Below are 16,489 nucleotides of genomic sequence, written 5' to 3' on the forward strand. Positions count from 1 at the left end.
TCAAAATTCAGTGAGGATAAAATAAATATAACATACCTAATTTACTTATCCATATTATATAACCATACTGTACAATGAATGAAAGCATGAATTATCACCACCACTTGTGTGACTTACCAACTAGGTACTTCAGAGGACTAAGTGCACGAGTGTAACTACCCAAAATACTCTTTTCCTCCTCCTCCTCCTCCTCTTTATCTTCCTCCTCTTTCTCCTTCTCTTTCTCCTTCTCCTCCTCCTCTTCGCTATCCGACTCTGATGAATCGCTACTCTCACTACTGGTGGTTTCTTCACTACTTTCCTCATCTTCTATGTAAGCAGCATGTAAAGGATAAAGCCAGACACCATGATAAACTTTTCTAAGATGTTAATACACTGGGTTTTTTCTTCTTTATCAAGACATAGAAAGTATCTATTAAAAGTCCTACTAGTTTGATAATCACACTAATATGTCAAAAATAAACTTTTCTAGAATGTTAAAGCAACTTTGAAAGAGTAAACAAGAAGTTATCTATCAAGTTGACAGTCACACACTATACTCTCAGTTCTATTCAGACAGTCACATAATCACAGTAACATCCCAACATGCACATGATAGTACTTCATTAATTATGTCACTTGCAGCAGGTTTAGTACGGTTAGGTCTAGCAACATGTCTAACAATGACTGTCCATTGCATTGTGCTGTCATATAGTTCTCAACTCACCTCTGACCCAAACACCTCAATGAATCCCACAGTCATTTTCTAGATAGCCAAAAGATATTTAATTATACATGAAATAATAACTACAGTACATAATCTCTTGAGTAGTTTTAACTGGTTTTCCTCTTATCAACTTACCCTTTTGAAATTCTTTTGGTCTATACCTTGACTCTGATACTGGGTTTGTTTTATTCATGATTGTAATATTTCTTTCAAATATCAAGTGATTCCAGTTTAAAGCACAATTCAGCTGATTTAGTCAATTCCATGAAAGCTGAGATCTATCAAAATGAAAAGAAATTTTTTTGTTCAGTGTAGATTGAAAAGATAGAAAAAAGTAATTATAGTAACGTTTTTTTCTAAATTCCTAAATGGACATCACCGATTCTTTTAAAAGGTAAATAATTGTTTTCTTCTTATTAAATATAAGTAGGAATGTAATCAATGTTGAGTTTAGCTATTTGTAACCCAGGAGGAGTCCACCTCATAGAACACATATGGAGTCACAGCAGTAAACAGTAATAGCAAACAGAAGGTACAGTACAAGATGAAAATTTAAGAATAATTTATAGGAGACACACAGCTTGAACTGACCTAAACCAAAATGATAAGACTGGTGTACTCGAGACAGTACAGTACACAGGAGACAAACTAGGGTAATGTGTGGATGAAGGGACCTTAGAAACATGAAGATTGTGAAGAGATGAATAGAGTCTGTGGAAAAATTAGCAAGAAGACTGAGGATAGTGTCACCACCTGTAAATGGCTGGAGGACAATATGTTCTGTAGACCTAATATCAAGGAATGTGTGAAGAACTAAAGTATACACAAGATTCATAAACAAGTGTGTAAAATATATAAATGTATAGACCAATTGTGAAGCATTAAAGACAGGCTGATGGACAGACACGTTTCCAATACAGTATCCCCAATATACATTATAGGGGAGAGGGTGGGGGGGGAGGGGTTATAAAAAGATGTCCCTCTGATATGGGATGCAAAAAAATAAAAATAAAAAATAAATAAATCTCATACAGCTACAAAACCAGAAGTATTGACAAGAAAATTGATGGCCTATGTGTCCATCAATAAAAGGAAGTTTAAAATAACGTGACATGATACAGTTTGTGCTGCATACATTCCATAGAATATAATTTTCTCCGGGAATCACTTTCAAGAACGCGGGAGGTGTATTTGGGTACAGTACTAATTACATACATCTTCGTCACTTGAGGTGTGCCATGTGAGGTGTGTTAGTGCACTACAATCTACTCACCCACATCAGATGAGGATTCATCACCAGACGTACCATCAGATTCCCGTTGATCCTCCCGCTCCTTCTTGTTACTGTGTTCTCGGTGTGGTGATGTTCTGATGGGTAGTTAGGTCGAATTATTGTCACAAAATCAAGATATATTTCGCTTGTTAGTGGATCAAACATTTCCAAATGACGAGGAATATAACAGCATAAAATAACACCTTTAAAAGAAATCAAATGGCATCATCTCTATTATCTGAATATGATAGTTTGTTTGTGTGTAAATATACCTTAACAAATATGAAGAGAGAGTGAAATTATTGCACTTTCAAATATTAACCACTTACTTGCGTTTTCTGGGCGCTGGTTTTACTAATTTTTGAGCCGCCTGTTTTCTCTTTAGTTCATCCATTAATCGTAATAAATTATTATCTGCAACATCAAACGCACTTTGACCCTGAAAAGATCATTGGAACACTATTACACATCAGAATTTAAAGACTTCTTAAATATGAATTATAAAATATAAAGTTTAAAATCTACTAAACACAACAACTTTGAGTTTTATTAACCTTGGAGCAGTTTTTATTTATTTGTTGGGTGTGTATGCATGGGGGGGGGGCCATTCAGTAAAACATCTAAGTTGTACGAGAGTTCCAGTATATTCTGTTCACAAGGGGCAATATCTGCCTTCAGCTACAGTACAGTAATCTTGCTGCAATTTTGATGACCTTTTACGAGTTTGATGAATTCTCACATCTCTAGTCAAAGGAAAATTTTTATAAAAATTATCAATCTTTGATAGTAAGAGCCCTAGTCACTCAACTGAGGTCCAAGGTACATTAACCTTGTCCTCTATGCGAGGCTAAATGGATGCACCTGTACTGGTATTTAGCTCAGATAAGGTCTCAGGGTAATTCTGATGCCAATTACTGTATATTTAATTTTAAGCTTTGCTTTAAGGCAGTCAGTCAGATGCATTTTTACATCTCTATCCTGCATACCATTCAACAGACAAACTTTTGAGAACCCAGGACTGTTGAATTCCTCACTCTCCACCAAGGATTTTGCCCTCAAAGAGTGAAGAACAAGGACTAAAACTTCTACTTAGGGTATCCTGTACTGCAATTGCATGTACAGTCTCTCCAAAAGTATATTTATAGAGGGGTCTGGTGAATTTCAAAATGAACATGAGACTTCTGTTGTCTCAGTAGAATTGTCAAAATTCTTCATCCATTGTCATATTGTCTCCCACAAAATAGTAAAGATACTTTATGGAGTGATTGTACAAGCCAATATAAAAGTTACCATACCACAAAATTTCGAACATCCATATCTGCGTTATTTTCACATAAAATTTCTACAGCGTCCCGTTGCCCCCAGTGCGCAGCTGCATGGAGTGGGGTCCAACCATCCATATCTTGTGAATTGATATCAGCACCAGCCTCTATCAACAAACTGGAAAGAAAATAAATTAGTTATACTGTACTATTTCCATTCTCTGATTTTGTGTTTAAAATCATAATTTTAAAAAATAAGTTAACAGATAGACTGGCTAACTTATTTAGAAATATATCTTCCAATTCTGGTTTAAAATACTGTACATGTAAAGTAATTCCCATCAAATAGCTAAAGTTGTTGCCTTTAATATTAATATAAATATATCTCAAATAACATCATCAAATACACCTGGATGTCACCAGCTTGACTTATAATAAAACATAAAGTACAGTAATGTAATTTGTATACAGTATTGTCCTGTATTTCCAAATTGGCAAAATGCTATGGACAAAAATAAACAATCAACTGATGTTACAACCAGTTAAAATTATGACTTTTTATGTAATAAGGGCAGAAGCAAAGGATGACTGTGATGCAATGAAGAGCTGAAGTATCAAAGTCTATAAGCTCTGAATACAGACAAGGTACCATATTATCAGAATTGAAACGACAATAACGTGACACTGCCACCTGCATCCCAGACCCCAATGTTTATACCCCATAAAAGAGAAATCTACAATTACAGTAGCTACATAATTTTTCACAATTGGCAAAAGTCACGAGTTTGATACGTGGTTAAGTCAGGAATACGTCACATTACAAGATTCGTGTTCTGAAGAATTTTAACATTTAAAAGTTGAAATTTATAATATACAAACTATTGAGAGTAGTTAAAGTTGTTCCTTACTTCATAACTTTGTTGTAACCTTTTGCTGCCGCTACATGTAATGCTACAGCACCAGTCTTTGGGTGAGGTCTGTCGGCGAGGTAACCGTTACTTAGCCACGACTGAGCATCTTCTAACATACGTCGCTCCTCTTCATTTCGAGAAGCATCACAATCAATACCTAAGAAAAAGAACTTTCATTTAACAACTTAACAGGAAAACATGTCAATAAATTCACAAAAATTAACTTAATGAAGAAACATCTAAAACAGTGATGAATTTATAAGATATCTGTGTTTAGAAGCTGCAGCTCTGTCAACCCAATAGTTTTACAAAAATAAAGTCAAACAACTTTACTTAACCCGTTCAAATAACTTTCCATTAACTAACAAGCTACCCAGGTGATGGATGGTAGGTTTAGCTCAATATACAATACAATACATAATCCAGTGATAATTCTAATTTTCCTAGAATTACATTTTATAAACTCCTAACTGAACTGAATATGACTAGGTTAACATTACTAAGTAACTACATGCCTAAAATAAATACTGTAGTGGTACTGAGAGTGCAGCTTATCCACATGTAAAAAAGTAAAAGAAAAGGGAGAGAAAAAAGAAAAAGAGGGAGAGAACATCTGTATATAGATCTCTCACTTGTTAAAATGGAGGCAGTAGCCCTCATTTTCAAGTGTACAGTAGTATGACAACAAAAGCCCTAACCTAACCTAACATAAAGTATAGTATATTCACTACTCCGGATACCAGTCACGCAGTTGAGGTAATGTGAGCCGAGCTGTTGAGTAAGAGTAGTTTCATGTTCCAGAGCTTTGGGAGTTAAACCTGTTTCTATGGTTTTAAATCCTTTAAGTAATGTGTATGCATAAGCTCTTGACATTTCTTTTTTATTCTCACGTGCCTTTTCTTTTCGCTTTGTAGGGAAGCCATAGAAGTGAGAGCACAGACACACACACACATACGGTTATGGTATTCATTCTCTCTAAATGCACCAATTAAAACTTCTTTACATTATTTCTGTACAAAACCAAAAACCTCTGGATGTTCTTCTGTTTCAATGATTAGGAATATAAAACTATTTGTTCATTAAATTAAGAACTATAAAGGGCAAATGTAATAACCATGGTGCTGCACTGGTATTATCAAATTGGTATCCAAGGAAAGAAAAGCAAAATTCCTATAATCATTCACTTTCTCCTGATACACAACAATGGTCATTCCTTACCTCTATCTTCTATTTCTCGTTGTAATAAACTTTCCATTTCATCTGAATCAGCTATATCGATGGCTAGGTCGCCATCATTGTTAACTAGGGAGAGGTCAGCCCCCCGGTCTATTAGGAACCTGTAATACAAGTTATTTTTAGTACCTTACAGTTTGCAGTTTTTCATAAAAACTGATTAAATACCTGGAAACCAACATACAATGACTATCTTTATCAGGTATATTCAGTATGTGTATGTGTGGATGCATTTGTGTACACGTGCTTTATTTATGTATGTGTACATGTGCTCACATGCCTAGACATTGGAGAATATACTAAAGCACATAGTGTATAGAGAGGCAAGATCAAGATTCTACACCCTGAGCATCTCTAGAATCTCAACCTGAACTCTTTAAAGCACCGTATTAAAATTGACACTGACCTAAAACCTGTCCCCGTCAACACTCACTTTGCTATACTGTTGAAGCCACATGAGGCTGTGGCGTGGAGCGGCGTCCACCCCTCCATATCCCCTCGGTTGACATCTGTTCCCTGGTCCACCAGGAACTCCACCATGTCCAGATTGTCGTCTATACATGCCTGAAACAACAACAACAACAACACATTATAACATCTCATACAATCATCTTTATCACAAATGAATACAACAAACTACAGTATAGTTAAAGAGATCAAGGTAAAAAAAAAAGGACTATTATTCCCTATTAAAGAATGTACCATACTGTACTGTATAACCCAGAACTTATAATGTATACAGCCTTAACAACATCAACTTAGAGAAGTCGACTTGTGAAACAGACCTAGGGGTACTTGTAAGCCCGGACCTACAGCCTAGAAAACAGTGCGTTAATGTTCGAAATAAGGCAAACAGAGTACTGGGTTTTATATCTAGAAGTGTAAGTAACAAGAGTGCAGAGGTCTTATTGCAACTATATCTTGCGCTAGTCAGGCCGCACCTCGATTATGCGGTTCAGTTCTGGTGCCCTTATTAAAGAATGGATATAAATTCACTAGAGTCGGTGCAGATTCATGGATGATAGAGAGTGGTAGTAACTCTCGACAGGAGCTGCCATGCACAGGCCAACCGGCCTATTGCAGACTCCTTATTTTCTTAACAATGATTAACAACCGGATTTATCCTCCTAGGTTCTACAGGCAAACCACCAGCCCAGAACAAGAGGAATCACACTTCATCTGTGGAGGGCAACATACTTTTCTTCCTGGACACTTGATATGAGATTTGTTAACACCAACACCTCTATGGTAAAAACTAAAGTGACGACTAATAAATACAGTACAGTATACGGAAGATCTAAATACAGCAAACGGCATGATCAATAATAATTAATAAAGTAAGAAATCCAATTTACCGGTACAGTAACCGTAAATTACCAGGCCAGCGAATATCTCCTCCACCCAGCCCTTGCTATGCCTTATTAAACAAAGGGTAACAACCGAGCCAAAAGTTATCAGAGCGGAAAACCATCTCGACACTTACACATCATTACTCTATATTCACATCCTTGACCACCGAAGGGTCAAGACGTACCTGGTGCTCCTCTGGGAGCAGCCAGGTCAACTGGCCCATACCAACTCCCTCCCCTGAACCCCTCCTCCCCACCAGGAATATCAACAAGTTTTCGCCAGAAGTTAAAATTTTATTTAGGAAAGGAATGGAACCAGTGTTAAACAAAGGTGAACAGTGCTTAAGTCAGTGAGAACAACTCAACAGTAAAAGCCGAGTCGTACTTAAGTTAAAGTTCACACAGTGAGGTCCGAGGTACCCAGTAATAACTGCCCGTGAGACCCAACAACAACCAACGATGTGTTAATCCGTCTACGATAGGAAGGCCTGGGACCACACCTCACTCATATAACACCATCTGTGAGGGAATTACTACACCACGTCAGGCCCCTCATAACACCAACCGTGAGGGAATTACTACACCACGTGAGGTCCCTCATAACACCATCTGTGAGGGTATTACTACACCACGTGAGGTCCCTCGTAACACCATCTGTGAGGGAATTACTACACCACGTGAGGTCCCTCATAACACCATCTGTGAGGGAATTACTACACCAAGTCAGGCCCCCATAACACCATCTGTGAGGGAACTACTACACCACGTGAGGTCCCTCCTAACACCATCTGGGAGGGAGTTACTACACTATGTGTTTGCTGTTCAACACCTGCATTAATCTGTATGTTCACTTTACCTTTCTCTAATGAAGGCTTTTGTTAAACCACCAATGTATGTAATAAGTCATTTACGCCCAATGTATATTTTCAGCCCTCAGCCTTCAGAACTTTTTCAATAAACCGTTAATTATTATTATTATTATTTATACTGTACTCTCCCTCCGTGTGTGTTACCCCCCCCCCCAACACCTTGACCGAGTATACCCTCTTGGCCCAGAAGTCTTCCAACCTCGTCTTCTCGGCCAGGTATGTTAGGTTCTCGTGGCACTTGAAGACTTTTGATATTTACGTTGTAGCCAAGGGCGAGCGCCACTTGAGGTGGTGTAAGAGCCAAATAACCCACCGCCGTCTTTACCAAATACTTTTCCAACCCCCAATCTTGTCGTCATGATTTATTTTTATTTTTCTTAATGGTACATATACTGAATAAAGAGGGAGGGAGGGAAAGAGAGGGAGGGAGGGAGAGGGAAGGAGGAGGGAGGAAGGAGGGAGGGAGGAAGGAGGGAGGAGAGAGGGAGGAGGGAGGGAGGGATCAAAGTCCTCTGATGGGGGAGGGAGGGAGGGACAGGGCAACAGCTGCAAGGTCATGCCGGAACAGGGAGGCTGCTATCTCTCTCGCCCGTCTGTTTGTTTACCATCATCCCGGCCGTCACGCTCTAGCTGCCTCCTCCGACCTGTAGGTACTGAACACCACTCTTCTCTACATTATATTTAACACACTGCATTACTTACCTTGTGCCAACTGTCAACAAACTAACCTAAATTACAAGTTGAAAGTACAGATAATATACTGTATACCCTAACCTAACCTAATCTAATCTAACCTAATCTAATGTAGCCAAGCCAAACCTAACCTAACCTAAACTTAACCCAACCTTAACCATTGAGCATTATTTTGTGTGCTTCAGGTTAAATACACAGCATTTTCAATACATCATCATTTACGGGGTAATTTCAACTTGAGAACCTTTTGAGAATCACGGCCCTGGTCCCGGCCACCCAACAGCCTGTCCCTGTGTGAACCAAACATTACCAGAGTGACCCGCACATCCCGGGGGTGAGGGCCTTCTAAGAACCAACACTGTGAGAGAACTGACAGACTTGCTTGCAGGGGTCACTGAACCAGACCATTACGTACACACACACACATATACACACACACACACACACACACACACACACATTAATGCTAAGTATGGCTCATCGCGGTGCCGGCCATGTCCACAGCTGCCACTAAGTACGGATATCAATACTGTACTGCCATACCACTCACTACACTGTCGGCTTGAGAAACACCGTACGTATGGTAGACGTTGGAGAGACCTGACAGCAAGATCCTAGCACGGAAAACTGAAGACTTTAATACCCAGTTTGTTTGGGTTGTTGGTTAAATGGGACTCTATACTAATGATTAAGGTTCATTAAGATAAGGGCGGGGGCTAGACATCACCCAGGAGTCCGTGATGATTATTTTGGGGTCTAGTATTGTAGCCTCACACACACAATGTCATCCCCTGGTAACTTTGCGACACACACACACACACACACACACACACACACACACACACACACACACACACACACACACACACACACACACACACACACACACACACACACACACACACACACACACACACACACACACACAACTCGTCACTTCTTCAGCAACAGACGAGCTAAGAATAACCAGTTAACAGTCACAATGCAGCCAGACGGATCTATGGTAAATACTGTACCGACCACCACACAGTCTGCCTCCCCCACACACACGTCACATTAAACTGGTTCTCGGAATGAAGACGAAGATCAAAATTACATCGAAACTGCATCGAGATTTTGTAAGCATCACCAGGCACTGTGGCTCGACCGCAATTAAATACTTTCTCATCGTCAAGAGGAAAACACTACTACCAGGTACATGTTTGAGAAATCGTGTTTTTTTTTTCCGTCGCCAGAAGTAACCAACGTTATCAGGTGATTTTAATATTTACGGTAGACTAGCCAGCGTGTATCAACAACCTGCTCACTTGTCGGGATAATGCCCGAGTTACCAGTAGAGGCGGGGCCCAGCATGACAGCCTGTTGTTGCTGTGGTGCTGGGAGATACAACACAGGAATGTGGGGAGTATAAAGGGGGGAGGAAAGGGAGGGAGGGGGGGGGTAATAACTGCAATGAACAGCCGTCATGTACAGCAAACCACAGCATACACTTGACAGCTTCTACCCCTCCCCCTCCCCTCCCTCACCACCTCCTCGGTATTAAGTAGTGCGAAAGAAAGTCGGTTCTATTAAACTTAGCGCATATGTGGTCTTGATTTACAATACCGGGGTTAATAATAATAATAATAATAATAATAATAATAATAATAAAAATAATACTACTACTACTACTACTAATAATAATAATAATAATAATAATAATAATAATAATAATAATAATAATAATAATAATAATAATAATAACAACAACATCAGCAAGTCACCAAACGTTCAGGTATTATAGCGGGCTGGCGTGACATACCTGGGTGATATGGCGTTACTACCTGCCTGCTTGCTTTCTTTCTTTCTCAGGTTACTCGAGTGTATTCTGGACAGAGGCTGTGTTCAGACCCTTACCCGTGTATCTATGACTGGTTGCTATTCAGGCGCACGGAGTTTGTTGCTTAATGATACGAAACATAGTGGCGTGTTTCTCAAAGATGTGATGGAGATGGAGGAGGAGGGTGGAGGAAGAGAGGGGGGGGAGGAGGAGGGGGGAGAGGGAGAGAGAGGGGGGAGGAGGAGGAGGAAGAGATGATGATACTGGTGCACGTGGCGACTCTCCCATACACTTTCATGGATGATTTTTTTTTAATATATAGTTTTAAAATCATTCCAGGGATTGGCTGAACAGGTTTTCGTCTAAAATAAATACTTTAATATTTATCAGTGTTCTGTCGTCCGGTCGCCGTTAGGTTAGCATTAGGGTGACTAATCTTCAGGTGATCCAAAACGTTTATATAAATCTATCATCAACTTGGGGTTTCAAACGATCATTTCACACACACACGCACGCACGCACGCACGCACGCACACCACAAAAAGGGTCTACACAGTTCAACGACATTAAGCGTCACTTATTCTTCACTACACTGACTGCTCCTTATGGCTCGACGTCTTTCACTAAGTAAACTACTCAACAATAAAACTCCTCAAACGTAGATAACTGGACGATTTAAGACTCTCTCTCTCTCTCTGTACAGGACAGGCCACCAGCTCACACACACGGAAGTGACTCTCCTGTCTACCAGCTGGTGTAGTATGTGCAGCCACGCGCCAATCATAACAATAACATGATAACCCTTCTCCTGAATCCAATACGGAGTTAACATACCTTCATATATCGTAGAAATCTCTTGTGTTATTTATACGAAATAACACTTGAGTCAGGATTTGTCTCGAGGTGAAATTACTGTTGCAATTTGTCTTACAATTCTAATAACCTTGGATGTCTTAAATACGTTTCACATACTGGTTACATCATGATCAACAACATAATAAAAGTACAGGTATATTTCTGAGTGTGGTGGGTAATAAATTAATGACAACAGAGGTTTAGGTCTCAGAAGGAAGAAAGGTCCTTCTGCCCCCACCCAGTTATTCCCAATCTTGTCTGTATGTCTGTCGGCAGTGCTCCCCCCTCTACTGTACTGCCCCTCTTCCTTCCTTCCTTTCTTCCTTCCTTGCACCCACGGGGAAAAATATAAAACTCTCTCTCTCTCTCTCTCTCTCTCTCTCTCTCTCTCTCTCTAAGTCATTTCAACACGAATAACAACACAAATACTCGTGTCATCTTCCAACTCCGCCTCGTTATAAACCCCGCCTCTTTCATCTCCTCTCTTACTCTCTCCTCCTCTGGCATCCCATCACTTTCTCTTTTATTCTCCTCTTCTTCCATCTCCTCTCCCACCCTCCTCTTCCAATCTCTCTGCCACCCCTTCTTCTATCCTCCCTCCCCCTCCACACACACACACACACACACACACACACACACACACACACACACACACACACACACACACACACACACACACACACACACACACACACACACACACACACACACACACACACACACACACCTCCTCGACCCCCCAAAATGTAGGCAAAATGGTGAGGGAGTGTAATAATACACGCCAGGGAACCACGTCACTCCTCTTGGCAGGTGGGAGGGGAGGGGAGGGGAATGGCCAGCTGGTACCCAAAACAGGAGGGAGGTAAGGAGAGGTGGAAAGAGGGCGATGAGGGAAGGGGGGAGGAAGAAGAAAGTGGAGAAGGGAGGGAGAGGGAATACAGGGGAAGGAGAGGAGGGAGGGAAGGGGAAGGAAAAGAAGGAGGAATGAGGGGAGGGGAGGACTTAAAACCTACCTCATGTAAAAATAACCTCCCCTCCACCTTACCATCACCCCACTCGGGCAGACACAAGGCCATCCACACCCTCTACACCCGAATCCCCTACACCCTCGTTACACCTCCACACTCCCTATACACCCTGTCAACAAAACCAAACATCCCTCCACCTTCACCTCCATAATCCCTACATCATCCCCTGTAAATTTCCAAGATAGTGAACCAGGAAGGAAGGAAGGAAGGAAGGAAGGAAGGAAGACGAGAAGGAGTAGGGCGGCTGCATCACACAGTAAGGTGAGCCTGCCTTTGTTTATTTACCTTCAGCACCATCACCACTTGAGTGTAAGCGATCACGCTGGCGGTGACGGTGGCGAGCCAAGGTACGAGTCCAGCCCCGCCCGCCCGCCCTTATGCCCCTCTGTCCGTCCGCTCTCTCCCTTTCCCTCCCTCTACAGCCTACACCATCTCACAAATCAAGGTATACAGACTCCAGGTACACGTCAAAGGTCAATGAACCTCAAGCCAAACTCTGGGACAACACTACCAGGTGCACGTCACAATGAGCGACCTGCAGGTGGGCCGGGCGTGAACCACAGCCAACAGGTGATGAAATTCTGTAAGATGAGAGACGATTACACAGGTACTTAATTGCCTTTATAAAGTATTATGTAGTTAAAATCCTCTGTATTTATAGAGACGCATGACTATTCTGTATTCATGAACATACACTCATCCAGGGGAGGTATACAGGGCCGGGGTGAGGTGGTGCTATGGCATCAAGGCTGAGCTACTGTACCTCTGAACGGCCATACACACACACACATTACCTGAGCATAGGTTAACCCTCCACCACACTCACTCAACTGTCCCTCCACAACAAACACTCAATCCGTCCACACACACACACACACACACACATATACACACACACACACGACAACCAGTAAAATTCGTGGAAAGTGTGAAACAGGGAATCAGAGGCACATAACACAGGCCATATCACCGCCCCTCTTATCTTATCAGTCAATCAATTAAGGTGTCATTCACAGGTATACGTTGTCGACCATGTCCACCCCCCTCCCCCGATCTCTCCCCTAAGCTCCCAATAATATTCCCGATTCAAACGTAATACTTCTTGATATTTTTTCTCCTATCAGTATAACATATCTTGAACATTCCCCTAAAACGCCACCTACTGAAAGCCCTGAAGTCTCCTGATGTCTGCTAAAAGTGTCCATATTTCAGCAGCCATTATTATTATTATTATTATTATTATTATTATTATTATTATTATTATTATTATTAGTATTGTTATTAACGAATGGCGGGTTTTTTTCGCATGGAGACTACTTGTTTTTATTTATTTAACCTCAATTAACAGATTATTATGATATACTTCTAATCTAAAACAATATCTTATCACTGTCTTGCCTACGACTTAGGAGCTAATTACAGTTTGAGAATGGAAAACACGCACCTGGAGACAGACAGACAGACACAATCAGACAGACATATATAGACACAGAGATACAGATAAACATATAGACAGACACAATAGACATGAGGCACTATCTCTCCCACCACCACTGCTTCCCCTTTCCACCTCAACCATCCCACCGCTCAACGGCATAACATAACCGGTTTACCCTCAACTGGTTACCTCACTAAATCCCTTCTCTCTCTCCCTCCCTCCCCCTTCCAACCTTACCTCGCCACACCCCTCCTTCCCTCCCTCCCAACAAACATTACCTCCCTCCTTATCAATCAAAACTCACTACAGCCCTCCTTCCCTCCCTCCCAACAAACATTACCTCGCCGCACCCCTCCTTCCCTCCTTCAACAAACATTACCTCCCTCCTTATCAATCAAAACTCACTACACCTCCTTCCTCCCTCCTGCAAACCTATACACCAACACAATAGAGCTTACAACCCCCCCCACCACCCCCACACACACTACTGCAACAACACGAGGTATGGACACTCCTCTCTCCCATATCGTTGTACCAGCGTAAAATATCCGAAATGATGGTCGTAAGTACGGTTAATATTACCTATATGAGGGTGTTTATAATCGGAGTAAAAGTAGCGTTAAGTGTTGCATATAAAAGTAGCGTAAGTGTTGCATATGAAAGTAGCGTAACTGTCGCATATAAAAGTAGCGTAAGTGTTGCCTATAAAATTTGCGTAAGTGTTGCATATGAAAGTAGCCTAACTGTTGCATAAGAAAGCAACGTAATTGTTGCACATATAAGTAGAATAAATGTTGCAAATACAAGTAAATGTTGAGTAAAAATAACATAAAAATAACGTCAATGGACCAGGAGACAGTGAGGAAGAGTTTATCTTTAAAAAGACTTCCCCGAGACACCCTACAGTGGGGAGGGAGGGAGAGGTAGGGAGAGGTAGGGAAAGAAAAGGAGGAAAGGGGCGGGTGTGGAGAGGAAGAATGGGTAGGAAGGGACGGTTGGATGAGTAAGGAAACGAGGGGTGAAAGGGTATTGAGGGTTGGGCAGGAAGGGAGGGGTGGAGGGGTAAAGAAGAAGGGCTGGGTAGGAAGGAAAGGGTGGGAGGGTAAAGTAGAAGGGCTGGGCAGGAAAGGAGGGAGGTGTAGAGGGTGGTATGGAGGGATGAGGGGGGTGCAGCAGGGAGGGACCTTACCAGAGCCCTCACCACCAGTACCTTTACAACCGGTTGCCAAAGGGTTAACGCTACACGGGTCACGGGTTCTGCCTCGCTCAACGGGTGGTAAGGTGTCACACACACACACACACACACACACACACACACACACACACACACACACACACACACGTCCATGTTAAGTCAAATATTCGACTATAATTAATAAATATTGAAGTGATAACCGTGGTAACATTACAAGATGTTCTTATTACCACCATGCTATTGTACTATTCCACATGATACTAAATGTTACATAATACTTCCTTGAGATAAATGTCCAGTATATATCAGGTGCCTAAAAGAGAGCTCAGGTTCTCAACTCGCTCAGCCATCTTAATATTGTTATTATTATCCACTCTGTATCTGTGTTTTTCTGGCTAAATAAACTGTTTCAATTCAATTCAATTCAATTCAATTCACTCACTCACTCACTCACACCCTGGGATCATAATGACACAGCTGGCCCCACATTAACGGTACAGGGATTTCAAGATAAGCTTCCTGTGGATCCCTCTTACATAACTCTCCCTGCAGAGTCCGACAAGAGTCAAACCCTCAAACAAGGACACTGCTGAACGCTATTTTGGGACCGTATATCCCATGTGTGTGATTGACATAGAAATAATAGATGGATTTGAAGCGTCCAGGTGTATTTGAAGCGTCCAGGTGTATTTGAAGCGTCCAGGTGCATTTGAAGCGTCCAGGTGTATTTGAAGCGTCCAGGTGTATTTGAAGCGTCCAGGTGTATTTGAAGCGTCCAGGTGCGTCAGGTGCATTTGAAGCGTCAGGTGTATTTGAAGCGTCAGGTGTATTTGAAGCGTCAGGTGTATTTGAAGCGTCCAGGTGTATTTGAAGCGTCCAGGTGTATTTGAAGCGTCCAGGTGTATTTGAAGCGTCCAGGTGTATTTGAAGCGTCCAGGTGTATTTGAAGCGTCCAGGTGTATTTGAAGCGTCCAGGTGTATTTGAAGCGTCCAGGTGTATTTGAAGCGTCCAGGTGCATTTAAAGCGTCCAGGTGAGTGTAAACAGGCAATACAGTAGTCGATTGCTGAAACGTACTCGGTGTGTCAAACAGGAGTATGAAGCATAATGTAAATATAAACTGTCATTGGTGGGCTGAGCCAAGGCCTTATGTCCCTCTGACAGTGTTGTCCATCACGCTGAGCTGAGTTGTGTGTGTGTGTGTGTGTGTGTGTGTGTGTGTGTGTGTGTTACAGCGGTTTATTATTGCAAGACAGCTAAAATATTAAGACTATCAATGTTGTCCTCCAAGAACCAAAGTTAACCAGCAAGTAAAGACGACCACATAGTAGTAGTTTGATTCTACTCGGTGATTTATGACTCAAACAGCTAGAGGGGCATCAAAAAAATTTGGGTGCACAGTAAACTAGTCCCAGGACGTGGCCAAAATATAATGTACCCCCCAGCCAGCTATCTAACACCTGCTGGAGACAACTGAGACAAGCCAGGTGACCCAGGTTAATGAGGAAAGGTGCCCGAGGGTGTTGCTACAGTGCCAACACAGGTGGAGGAGGAGGAGGAGGTGGGATACTGACACTATACTTCGGGTGAGAAAGTTTTTTTAAAGTTATTAGCCTATAAGGATAATAACTAATTGACCATAATTTAGTACATAGCTCACACTGGTACACACACACACACACACACACACACTGATACACACTAACATACACTGGATTCATACTACTACTACTACACTGAGCGCCTCTACTGCTGTGTTCATAAACTGTGCTCCTTACACCAACAAGTGCTATACATGTTACTCAAATACCGCCTTAAAATACACATCTCAGCATCTGCTATATTTCCTATCTCCTCTC

The 16,489-nt window shown here is 41.6% G+C and overlaps 1 protein-coding gene across 13 annotated transcripts in view; it reads right to left on the reverse strand.

Annotated features, from left to right (window-relative positions):
• Nucleotides 1-16,489, reverse strand: part of LOC121874079 (protein phosphatase 1 regulatory subunit 12B-like) — a 161,913-nt gene that overhangs the window by 76,021 nt on the left and 69,403 nt on the right. For 9 of the 13 annotated variants that reach the window (XM_042377980.1, XM_042377972.1, XM_042377977.1 and 6 more), the window contains exons 2-8: nt 5,819-5,949; nt 5,371-5,489; nt 4,150-4,309; nt 3,275-3,419; nt 2,309-2,418; nt 1,980-2,074; nt 118-309 (exon numbers count right to left, since the gene is read on the reverse strand). In XM_042377980.1, the coding sequence (XP_042233914.1) occupies nt 118-309; nt 1,980-2,074; nt 2,309-2,418; nt 3,275-3,419; nt 4,150-4,309; nt 5,371-5,489; nt 5,819-5,949 (952 nt within the window). The remainder of the gene's footprint in view (nt 1-117; nt 310-1,979; nt 2,075-2,308; nt 2,419-3,274; nt 3,420-4,149; nt 4,310-5,370; nt 5,490-5,818; nt 5,950-16,489) is intronic. The other 4 variants (XM_042377973.1, XM_042377971.1, XM_042377979.1 and 1 more) reach the window with 4 other exon arrangements.

This window comes from Homarus americanus, unplaced genomic scaffold, assembly GCF_018991925.1.
Source record: "Homarus americanus isolate GMGI-L3 unplaced genomic scaffold, GMGI_Hamer_2.0 scaffold28172, whole genome shotgun sequence".
NCBI classification, from domain to species: domain Eukaryota; kingdom Metazoa; phylum Arthropoda; class Malacostraca; order Decapoda; family Nephropidae; genus Homarus; species Homarus americanus.